Source organism: Salmo salar, chromosome ssa10 (assembly GCF_905237065.1).
Source record: "Salmo salar chromosome ssa10, Ssal_v3.1, whole genome shotgun sequence".
NCBI lineage: Eukaryota > Metazoa > Chordata > Actinopteri > Salmoniformes > Salmonidae > Salmo > Salmo salar.
Window position 1 is genome coordinate 32,528,506 of NC_059451.1, and position 12,765 is coordinate 32,541,270.

The window sequence follows — 12,765 nt, forward strand, 5'->3', positions numbered from 1 at the left end:
CAGGGACTAGCAAACAGAGAGCGAGCCTGTTCTGACAAGCAGGACCGAGGACAAAGCCATGCTGATAGACTGACGAGTCATCACCCTGCTGACGATGGAAACAGGCTGGCACACACACATAACGAGTGGCCTGTTGAGTTCTTGACTATAAACTGAGATTAGACAGGCCCTCCATTTTGAATCCAATAGTAAAGTATTTTTGTGAACATTTATTTAATGGCCCTTGAGAAACAAAAACGTTGTAAAATGCCTATTCCAAGACATACTGGAACATTGGAGCATCAACTCCCCTACCATAGATCACTGCTGACGTGTACTACCTTCAAGCAAAAAACTCCCAACTAGCAACTCATGTTCCATTTCAGAATGTACAACACCACTCAGCAACGTTGTGAAAGCATATTCAACCCTCCTGTTAACTTTCACGGTGTCTTTCAAAACAGAGCTGTCAGGCTGTAATACCATGTGGTCATAGCAGTATGCGTGAGCATGCTGCGTATGTGGATTGTTACTAGTGAAGAGGGAAAGAAATCTATACAGTTAACGTTACATATTAGGATATTATTTGACAATCTATCGTATTGACAATATTGCAATGTTATTTTTGCAGCAATTGGCTGTACCTGCACCAAAAGTCATAGCTTATTTAAAAATAAGATGGAGAACAAGGAGCCAATTTGTTTTCAGCACTTATTTCTATAGCTGATCAAAAGTCATTTTCTCATGGCTCTCTCTTGTCCGTCTGTAGTGGACATATGCTGAGCAATATGTTTGGAACATAAAAACGCAATTAAAAAAAAATAATCACAGTATTGAATCGCAATACATATAGAATCGTGAGAACCGCAATACATAATGTACCGGCACCTGATTATCGTGATAATGTATGGTGAGGTCCTTGGAAATGACCAGCCATAAGTGTCAATGTTCCAGATGCCTCACTACAAGCACACTAATGTTAACTCTCACACACACACACACAAGACAAGTAGCCTTACTTCACCTGAGAGTACAACACACCCTCCACACTATATTCCTGGGGTTATTTCATGTGATCATGTCTCATTGGTATCACGGTAGAAGGTTAGTGCAGCGGGTGACGTTACAGTTTACCTGCTACAAGGCCAAGATTATACTAGTTACTACCAGTGGAGAGCATCACACCTTTTATGGGCTCAACGTTTCACTTTAGTATTTGACACAGTAACAAAATATTCAGCAAGTTGATCGAGTGTTAAGTGTTGACTACAGCACACCACCTCAAGTACTTGCACTACAGAGCTACTCGTTAAACATGAATGTAAATCTCTCTGTAGCCTAGATAAGTATAGGTGAGTCATCGTAAGAGAGTGGGCTCCTCCTGCCCAGTGTCAGCCAGTCGGGTCAGTACCTTTGATGTGGTTGGAGCGGATGGGTCTGGTAGTGGAGTTATTCACCAGACCCTGCTGGTCCTCCTCGGTCGTCTGGCCAATGGCCAGCAGGCGCTTCATCCGCAGCAGACGGGGAGCTGTCTCCCGGGGCAACGCCCCCCCAGACTCCACCGCCCCTACATCCCCCGATATGACAGCCGGGACCAGACTCCTCAGAAACTCCATGTCTGTCAGTATTAACGCTAGCCCACTCAGTCAAACCCCCAGTCCAAATTCACACAGTCAGTCACTGTGTCACCCTGAGCCATTTTCCCACACAGAACAGCTACCTGGCTGTTTTCCACTGACAGCCAGGGTACAGTCACAACCCCTCTGTCTGTCTGCTGCGTAGCTGTACAGTCAGTGATAATCAGGCCTCAGAAGCGACACGATCTGTCTGGCCTATTGAAACTCAGTGCTGAGAAGTACCATCAGTCTGTCGTATCCCCCTACAGTGAATATTCAGAATGGGAGAATCTTCTTGCTCAGCCAGAAACAGTACCTGTCTGCTCACAGAGGGAGAAAGAAAACACATTGCACTCCTGCCCAGCAGTGATGCAATCCGGAGTGGGCGGAGCCAGGCAGGTCAGGGGCGGGACCAGAACATGTTCCATAGGAGAAAATGCACGCCTGGGCCCCCAGCCAATTAAAACCGAGACAACACCGGCCCACCCTGCCTGGGTTTACCTCTCTTAGAAGAGCATGAGGATAGCGAGAGAGAAGGAAGAGAGAAGGTGAATGAAGGTGAAAGTTTAAGGGGTGACTCTACCCTCCGGCCCGTCTGTGTATACCAATAACCCTTATCGCCCAGGGAACTGTGACATACGGTACCAGATATACACTCTCACACTCCAATTACCCATCAAACCCCCTCCCTCCCACAATGCCTTCACTGTCTTATTTTGTATGATGTAGTAAATCTGTGAGATGTAGAGTGAATGAGGGATGTGCTTGTGCCAGACAGGGTGATATTACTGTGCTTTGCTTGGCTGCTCAGCTCGTACCTGAATGACCAAACTCCTCTAAAAACAGAACGCCCACTCTCAAGCTGAGAGAACACACACCAAACTATGCAGTATAGGCTACTAAATATGCATGTGAACATGCATCCAACATAAAAACAAAGCTATATTTGCACTCAATAAAAATTGCCTTAACATGAGTTATGTAGTCCATTTAGAGAGCATTTACTAAGAAAGGCAATTTTCTGCTGATTCATCATCACCATACATATGGTGAGTGCTTTAGTTTAGCCAACAGTGTGAATCGATATGATGGAACCACTCCCTCTGAGCACCCTCTACAAACCTGATTTGAGAACAGCGAACAACCTTAAGTTATCATAGAATCAGAATTCCTCTGTTCTGAGAGCTGTGCAGTAGACCGGAACAGAGACTACTGGTGGAGGTTAACTGAGGACAGCTGTATTTGTGTACAGTAGGCTCTGGGAGGAGGAGTTTAGAGTTCTGGCACAGTAGGAAGTAAAGATAACCTGCAACTCCCCTTACTTTCACCAGCGAAACTGCAACAGGGACTGATGTTACGCAAACAAATATATGCCACCAAACTGATGCAAACCATATCCAATTTAAAAACACTGCAGTTCAGCCACACTGTGTGTGTGTCCAACAGAAAGCTCCCTCTTAGAGGAAGTGCTCGCACCCCTTGCTGCAGCATGTGAACGTGTCAGTGAAATGTAATGTTTCAGTGCCACCCCAGTGTACAGCACATGATGGTGAGAGAGGCAGAAGACTATAAAAATCTAAACAAACCTCAGTCAAAACACTTTTTAACCATTTATTTCTTCCATTTTGGTTTTCAATTACACTCAGTATTAAATAACTAATTTGGCCGTGTAAGCATAAATCAGCAGTGTGGCATGGATACAGACAAATAAAAGACAGTACAGGCCACAACCTGCCCTATGTTTGCAGTCTGTTGCAGCAGCCCTGCCCTCTAGAGGCCAGCCTGCAGAGTGCACTGCCAGCACAAAGAGCACTGTTCAGAGGTGATGAAGAAGCCTTTTTGTGGAGTTTATCCCTCTCAAGGCCCTGTCTATTCCCTTTAAGAAGAGCAACCCCTGCATGGTGAGTGGAAACATGCTGAAATCACACATACCTGGACTTCACAATATCTATGTTGCATTGATGTGACTAGGGATTATGTAAAACAGTATTCTATTGATTTCAGTCCAACCAAGTGATTCATTCACAGAATAATTTAACTCTCAATCCCCACCAAAAACTGGTGACCCAGCCAAAGGGAGTCATGGATTATAGGGATAATTGTGTTTTAATATTGTTGTTCTAATCTAGATAATACTATGTCACCAAAACAGATACACTGCCTTCCTCCACATTTTGTTGTTACAACCTGAATTCAGAATAGGTTTAATTGACCCCCGCCATCTACACACAATACTCCATGATGACAGTGGTTATATTTTTGGTTAAAATGTTAGTACATTTATTGAAAATGAAACAGAAATATCTAATAAGTATTCACACCCCCGAGTCAATACATGTTAGAATCACCTTTGGCAGTGATTACAGCTGTGGGTCTTTCTGGGTAAGTCTCTAAGAGCTCTGTAACTGTTTTAAAGTCAACATTGGCCTCATGGTGAAATCCCTGAGCGGTTTGCTTCCTCTCCGACAACTAGGAAGGTTGCCTGTATCTGTAGTGACTGGGTGTACTGATACACCAATCAAATTGTAATAAATAACTTCACCATGCTCAAAGGGATAATCCATTTCTGCTTCATGTGGAAATGTACTTTTTGTCCAACAGCCACTGTGGGAAGTAGATTTATTTTTTAACTACCAGCCACTCAGAATTTTTAACTAGACAAAATCGTTTTTGCCATAATTACACCAAAAATAAAATGAGCATACTTTGTTTTTAAAACAAAAATAAGTATTACGTGTAAGTAGTAAATGGGGTATATTGCTTAAATTTCATTTTACGTTTGTGACCTGCGTCTATTGACCAATGTATTTAGGTACAATAAGTAAAAACAAACTGTTGATTCTTGATGTTTGTGGAACAAAGTGCCTACCCTGCCAAAAGGCTGTGTGATATTGTATTTCAGGGCTCTACGCTGATTTTAATTATTATTATTTTTTACAAGGAGTACATGACGTGCTCCTAAGTAAAGAAGAACACAAATAAATCTAGAACAATCAAAGTATATGACTAATACTTATTTGAGATGATTTATTTCGATTTTAAGGGATGCTGCAGCCTCCCTAGTGTCTGTGGCTGTGTATGCATCTTATTTATCACGAGTACAGCATACAGATTCTCCACTCAAAATGCTCTGTAAGACAGTGCATGAGCTTCTGCTGCAGCATCTTGTGGTTCTTAAAAGATAACTGAACTCAAAAATACAAGATCAAATCATGACATCAGTGATCTTCATGTCGGAAAGTCAGAGCTCTAGAAAGTGGCCCGAGATTCCGAGTTGGATGACAGTTCACCCAAGTGGTCCGAGTTCCCAGTTGTTTTGAACTCTGCATCAAACAGCAAGGCATGGCAGGCTCCATTAGTGTGTTACACACACACACACACCACTTTCCAATGAGCTGGAGGCCGTATGCATTTTGAAAACATACTTAATTGTTTGAAACCTGAACATTTGAATACATATGGAGGCATGTCTTACCTTGCTTCAAAGTAGCCTATTAGATCTCTTTCTAAATTTCTAACACATTTTAATCTCGGTCACATGAAACCACTCATTTGCAACGCCCTTTTGACAACGGTGTTCTCTCGCTAATTGCATTATGGAACATTTATTTGCATGTAGCCTACTGCCTCGTGTGCATTACTGCGCTTAAATGTGAAGAAATACAGATCCTGCACATAACGGCCATTATGGGCGGGTATTCCAACGTAATCTTCATTTTTTGCTGTTGCCTAAGTTTTAACTTGGACCTATTTGTATGTATACAATCCTTTATGACCATATGTACCTCTGATTAATTATGACTGACTATGCACAAAAGGGCATTTAAATTGTTTCTACACCCACCATGCGTCATGTACATAACCGTCATGCGAGGTGAAATGTGTATATTTGGGGATGTGACAACTCCGTCTGTTTGACCAGATGAAGATCCGTTTCTGATCTAAAGGTTGTCAATAAAGCAGTGAATTAGGAGCGTAAACTGCAGGCCTTCCTGTTCTTTTTAAGAAATAGTTTATCAACATTTTAAGCTAAACGTTCTGATCTGTTGCATCAGACTGACTGATTTTTTACGTGTTTTATTTTTTTATGTAGCCTAGGCCTATTGGTTGTATGAATTCGGGCTCCATCATCCCAAAACTGTCCCAGTGTGTTTGAAATAGGCTATTTATTTCTCGACAAGCTGACCAATAGAATAAGTAGCCTAAACTTTTGTACTAGTAAATTGACATAGGCAAGTGATTTTACTGTTCGTTACTCATCTTGATGGCTGAGGAAAATGTTAAATGTGGACACTTATTCTAACAACCTCAAAGTGCACATCAGAATTCTTAAGGACCCAGGAAGGACCACACATCGTTGCATCCTCGACTTACATGTTCTGTTGATATGAAACCCCATAATGTAAATGTGATTTCTGTCATTCTGAGCAGCGTGGGCGGACACCCTAATCAGGTTACGCATCCAATACATATGGGTCCGGTACATTTCTCAAACGGAAACCCTGGCTTGCCACAACAAAAGGGGTTGAATACTTATTGACTCAAGACATTTCAGCTATCATTTTTTATTATTTTGTAAAAACATAATTCCACTGACATTATGGGGTATTGTGTGTAAGCCAGTGACGAGAGAGAGAGAGAGAGAGAGAGCTGAGTGAACACACAAACACAAATATTTGATTATTGTGGATAGTCAGGTTAATATAAATAGTTTGAAACATTTACATGCTTTCAAGAAGAACGATTTCAATGATAATCCTGTTTATATGGGCACATCTGAAATCAGGCAACTGGTGGGACTTTTGATAAATGCAGAAAATCAGCAATCAAAATAAACGTTCTACCACAGTGACCATATTATTTTTGGAAAGACTTTTTGATTCGGAGTTCAGACATATAAAGTTTGAACGCAAAAAATAAGTTTCTCTGAACTCATTTCACTCGCGCATAAGAAAGTGAGGCTTGTGCCTACCGGTGCTGGCACATGTGCAGATCAAATACACGGCTGGAACACAGGTTCAACTCTTTACATGTCCTATTCATTTAAAAGACTACTTAGAAAACCAGGTGTTTCAATCGGCGTAGGCTTACTTCGATTATGACCTTACACCGATTAAGATATGTAGAGTAAGGTGTTTACATGACTAATGTCATACTCGGCCTTCTGCCATAATCAGTTTAACATCAAATTATTAGTGTGCATGTAAACATACTCCGTGAGATGGTCATCACTGGACCAGGGCAGTGCAATGGCCAGTGGAGGCGGCTGTGGTCCGGAAGGGGCCAGGTCACTGGTGCCGCCCCGTTAGAACAACAGCCTAGCGCAGGAGGCCCAGATCCCAATCAGCCCAGGAATGTGGAAGAGGAAGCTCAGGGAACAATGCGCTCTGGGTACCGCCCCGACGCTGCTCTGGCCCTGTTCTGTTCTCACGCCCCAGAAAAAAGGAAAACTGCCAGAGCTGGGACAAAGAGGCAACGTTCAGACTGTACAGCGACCAAACAGTTACACTTGCAGACAGACACGAGGTCAGTCACTGAGTGGAGTCCTGATGGTGACCCTCCTGTTGTGTGTGAGTGAAGCTGTGCTCCCACGTGACAGAAACCCAGCCAGCTAGTCCACCTGAACTCATCTCAAACAGACAGAGTAGGTCTGGATAAGGACAGAGGCTGTACGCCCTCCCGTGGTCTGGACAAACACTACATGGGTTTAGAAAGGATGTTAGAGTGTTGCGCAGTGAGAAAACATTGTCTGCCATCTGACAGGACACACCTTATTTGACTGTCAGCAGTGCATCCCCTCCCACAACGGCGGCATTTTTCCAATGCCCTTGGCCTTGCCCCTTCACCTGGCTAGCATTGCCCCCTTCAGTTTTTCACAGGTGTGAAAGGACTATGGAGCTTCCTTTTATCCATCATTGCCTCCAAATATCCAGATCTTTCATATCTCTGAACACAGAAGGGGTCATTGAACCCATGCAGTCACCATATTGATAAACAGAGCTCTCCCCTGATTGACAGTTGTGTGGTCCGCCCACAGGCAACATTGTTGTCATTGCTGGGGAATGTGAGAACGTGACCCTGACAAACCCCCGGGTCCCAATCACACACTGTTCGGTCTTGGCCAATCCCCACTCAGAACTGACAAGTGGGCTTCACTTACCAGCTAGAGACCAGAGTACACAGCCCTCAAACTGGTAGATCCATGTGAAAAGAACAAAATGAGGAAAATGTCAGCTCTGCTACATTATGTTGCTGCTTGCTCAAGAACCACTGAACGAGTGCAATCTAGGTCCAAATTATTTTATTGATATGCTGCAGAAACCAATATGTTCCTCTCTGTCCTGCAGAGACATGCCCTTGCATACCTTGCAGTGGGTTTCCATTGCCATCAGACAGGCCTGACAATGCACACTTAGCCTGAAAGGCCCCTTTCAACAAGTTTCACTGATCTATCAAACAGAGAAACATAATACACACAACAAAGGAAAATGATACAAAGAACATAATTCCTTTCTTTGTTTGGTCTATCTAATGTGGTGAAGTGCATCAGTGTCAGACTGAGAAGAAACCGTTCTCATTTCACACAGCTGACAGACAACACCTAGCTAGCTCACAGACTGTAGTCTAGACCACCCCAGTGAGGTTGACAAGAGATTCTCAGGAAGAACTCAAAATGGCTGCCAAACAAAGAGCCCCCAAAAAATTGAAATAGACCTCCATTTCCAATACAGGCTACATACAGTATTAGAAATGCCAGAGGATTAAAAAGCAGCCATAATATTCTTTCCTAGTTCCCACACTGCTTAGCACAGAGCTCCTGTAACAGTTATTTAACAAAACCAGTGCGAACAGCTCCTCATAAGCCAGTGTGACGTTACGTACCTTATACCCATAGAGCAGAGGCTCTACTCGGGCAGTCAGGAAGGAGAGGTCCCACAACTTCAGTGCACAAGAATCTGAAACACAAACCATTCCATTAGTTACCACACCAGTCAATCAATCATGCACTTACAGAGGAAGCATCCCATCATCTCCTATCAGGGCCTAGTCCCTACCATAGTCCCCATCCCTGTGGGATTGGGGTAACCTTTCAGGGACAGTAGCGCATAGGGCCTCCCAGTAACAGTCAAGCTCCACAGGTCAGGATACTGCCAGTGCCCGGGTCGAGCCAGTGCGGTGCTATGCTGGGTCAGTCAATGGCAGAGCCAGGAATAGAACCTCCTCCTGAGTATTGAGCAGAGCAGTAATCTGAAGATTACCCACTCCATCCAAGAGGCAGTTACATAAAAGTGATCAGAGTCATCACAACACCGTACTAACACAGTTTCCATCCAGCAATTATAAACGCTGAAGTGAGTGAGCTCACATTAAAGCACCAGCCCAACTCATATAGGCTGCTACTGTAGTCACATTGTTGCCACCTGTGTCATGTACCCCAGGGTAAAAAGTAAGTTGTACACTCTGTGCAGTATAAAGTGAAACTACAAATACCAGTATACATAAGGCCATCATACAACCTGTTAAAAACAAAAGATGGAATAAGGCACTGAAATAACAGCATGAAACCGTGACAAAGACGAATCAGGACAGCAGAAAAGGGCTGGACATAGCAGCCATCCCAGTGAGATAGATATACAGCGTCATGATCTAACAGAGAGAAGATGAGCAGACCAATGAGTCACTGACCAAACATACCAGTCAGTCAGAGAGAGAGAAAGAGAAATAAGCTGTCCTCTAGGCTGAACAGAGGACAGTGTGAGAACAGGTCAGCACAGACGTTCAATGGAAACAGTTGGAACACCCGTTACGCCACAAAACCACAGCAGTATACAACAGGCAGCAATACAAACACGCCCACGCACAGTTACACACGCACAGTGGAATGATGCCACTTTCTGACAGACAATTGCTTCACACACATACATACTTGTGAATAACAGATCTAACTTCCTGTTACAACTGAAACAGAAACTCCAGAAACAAAATGTGTGACCAGACAAACAAGTGGAGCAGAAAACAAGCCCACGAGGGCCCATTTGACCTCCTAGACTGGAGGCTGTATAGCAACACAGCCAGCAACACAGCCAGCCAGCCGCAGACTAAGCTCCCACTCTATATATAGACCCACAAGCAGCATAAGTAGAGTTAGTCATGCATTTCGCAGGTAAGGAAATAATGACCACGGACATTTACGGAACTAGACACTAGTTGTGAGACGTGCTTAAAATGTTGAACATACTTTTGTGGGTCGAGTAAGAAGCCTGAACAAAGGCCAACACAGTCAGCTGTACCAACCTGAAACAAACACCCCAGGGTTTTCTAGGTCAGACAGGATGCTGATCTCATCTACAGGTGGATAGAAGGTACTGTATCATCCCAAACTCAGTTAATGTTGTCACGATACCAGAATTTTTACTTCGATAGAGATACCAGGTTTAGTATCGCGATACCAAAACTGTACAAAGGTTATAACATAAAAAAAAAAGGAATTAAATTAGCCAAAGAATGGCACTTGATCCAGACAGATAAGCGAATCCACTGCCCTGTTCAATTGTTGGGCATCTGTAGTTCAACAGCGTTACATTTGACATTTTTTTCGTACATTTTTCAGAGACATCCATGTATGCATTAATGAATCAATTACAATTTGTTTTTACCAAACTATATAAACATAAGGGTAATACTTTATTGGAATGGTAAATCTATTGATAAACTGGGTAAATCAAAGCCTCTTCACAATACAGGTGAATGCATATGCAATAGGAGTGTGTGCATGCTAGTGGCCTTCACGGATCCACCTGGACCCAAATACCCGAGACCCGATCCAGCACCCAAGTGGGTTTGAATCCAGAATTCTAAATAACTTCACAGATCTGGGTCGGATCTGATATGATTGTCACGGGTGTGTCTAATTTTAACTGACTTGTCCAGAAGCCCGTGCATTTCCGAACGCGACAGCTGCAGTAGAGAAAGAGAGAGATATTGTATAATTTATGCTGCTGCGGTCTTGCTTTTCACAAGAGTGGAGCGTGGCGTGTTAAGCTTGCTGTTGGCCAATCATAAGCCATCAAAGCGGCAATAGGCTACAGTCATAGAGCCTCGCTCCGTGTGTGGCAAAAGTTAGGCGATATCTAAACCAATGGAAGATGGAATTAAATTGACAACTAAAAGAAGGATAGGCTATAATGACCAACATGTAGGCTCCTACTAAATATATTCTGGAGTTATTTGTAATTGTAGGATCAGAAACCGCATACACTGCAGCCTCAGTTAACCTAGCTAATGTTCCCTAGCTTACCTAGCTTTTCGTACCGGTTTGATGCAGTCCAAGACAGGTATTACGTAATCATATTTGATGATAAATATCCTAGCTATGGCAGCTCACTCAGTACGGCCCCTCCCCAGCCTGCTAGAGCGGCACGTTTGTCCCTCTCGCTCTTTATCACCTGACTAATAAAGTAGCTTAAAAATACATTTTCTGCTGCTTTCCTCAATCGGATCGGACCTGGATCCGACCAGGATTATACGGAACGGGTCTAGTAGTCCTCAGGTCCATTCGGAACCGGTCTCTATATAGAAACAAATATTTATGCTTATCGGGTCCGGGTGGGAAAGCCCCAGGTCCATTTTGGAGCGGGGCTAACTTTCTGGACCCGTGAAGACCTCCAGAGCATGCATTGATTTATTGAGCTTGTTTTAGAGGATTTCTTGGGGCTACACATGACAAACGATCCATTTCCTTCCCATTTGGGACTTATTTTATTGTACTGATCAACAACATTTGCATAGAATAAGCTTATTTTATAAAAGTGCACGCTGTCTCTTTAACCAATAATGATGTCATTCACAAGGCAAGAGGGGGCGGCCTGTTGGAGCCCTATTCAAAGAAAAGAAAATGTCATTTGTCACATGCGCCAAATACAACAGGTGTAGACCTTACAGTGAAATCCGTACTTACAAGCCCTTAACTCTATTTCTTGAACTGCAAAAAATAAAGCAGAAATAAAATCAAAAAGTAAAACAAATTAACAATAGCAGCGAGAACAGTCTATGACTTGGGTGACTGACAATTCTTTTGACCTTCCTCTGACAGTGCCTAGTATAGAGGTCCTGGATGGCAGGAAGCTTGGCCGTAAGATGTACTGGGCCATAAGCACTACCCTCTGTAGCGCCTTAGGGTCGGATGCCGAGCAGTTGCCATACCAGGCCGTGATGCAACCGGTCAGGATGCTCTCGATATTGCATCTGTAGAACTTTTTGAGGCTCTGGGGACCCATGCCAAATCTTTTCAGTTTCCTGAAGGGGAAAAGGTGTTGTCGTGCCGTCTTCACAACTATCTTGGTGTGTTTGGACCATGATAGTTTGTTGGTGATGTAGACACCAAAGGAACTTGAAACTCTTGACCCACTCCACTACAGCCCTGTCGATGTGAATGGGGGGGGGGGTGTTCGGCCCACCTTTTCCTGTAGTCCACAATCAGCTCCTTTGTCTTGCTCACATTGAGGGAGAGGTTACCTTCGCTTTCTTGGGCACAGGGACTATGGTGGTCTGCTTGAAACATGTACTGTACACTACCGTTCACAAGTTTGGGGTCACTTAGAAATGTCCTTATTTTTTAAAGAAAAACACATTTTTTGGCCGTTAAAATAACATCAAGTTGATCAGAAATACATTGTAGACATTGTTAAATGTTGTAAATGACTATTGTAGTTGGAAACGGCAGATTTTTTATGGAATATCTACATAGGCGTACAGAGGCCCATTATCAGCAACCATCACTCCTGTGTTCCAATGGCATGTTGTGTTAGCTAATCCAAGTTTATCATTTTAAAAAGGCTAATTGATCATTACAAAACCCTTTTGCAATTATGTTAGCACAGCTGAAAACTGTTGTTCTGATTAAATAAGCAATACAACTGGCCTTCTTTAGACTAGTTGAGTATCTGGAGCATCAAATCACATTTTATTTGTCACATACACATGTTAGCAGATGTTAATGCGAGTGTAGTGAAATGCTTGTGCTTCTAGTTCCGACAACGCAGTAATATCCAACGAGTAATCTAACCTAACAATTCCACAACAATTACCTTATACACACACACACAAAGTGTAAAGGAATGAATAAGAATATGAACATAAAAAAAATATATGAATGAGTAATGGTATAGAA

General features: G+C 43.0%; 1 protein-coding gene across 25 annotated transcripts in view; it reads right to left on the bottom strand.

The window, feature by feature from the left end:
• fryl (furry homolog, like) overlaps nt 1–12,765 on the bottom strand; it is a 90,454-nt gene that overhangs the window by 70,440 nt on the left and 7,249 nt on the right. For 7 of the 25 annotated variants that reach the window (XM_014122950.2, XM_014122951.2, XM_014122953.2 and 4 more), the window contains exon 2: nt 8,478–8,551. The exons of 1 other annotated variant lie outside the window; for it this stretch is intronic. Coding sequence is in view for 17 of the 24 variants with exons in the window: in XM_014122943.2 (XP_013978418.2) it covers nt 1,391–1,595 (205 nt within the window). In the remaining 7 variants the exon portion in view is untranslated. Of the gene's footprint in view, nt 1–1,390; nt 1,904–8,477; nt 8,552–12,765 lie in introns of those variants that run through there. 17 more of the 25 variants (XM_014122943.2, XM_014122935.2, XM_014122937.2 and 14 more) reach the window with 7 other exon arrangements.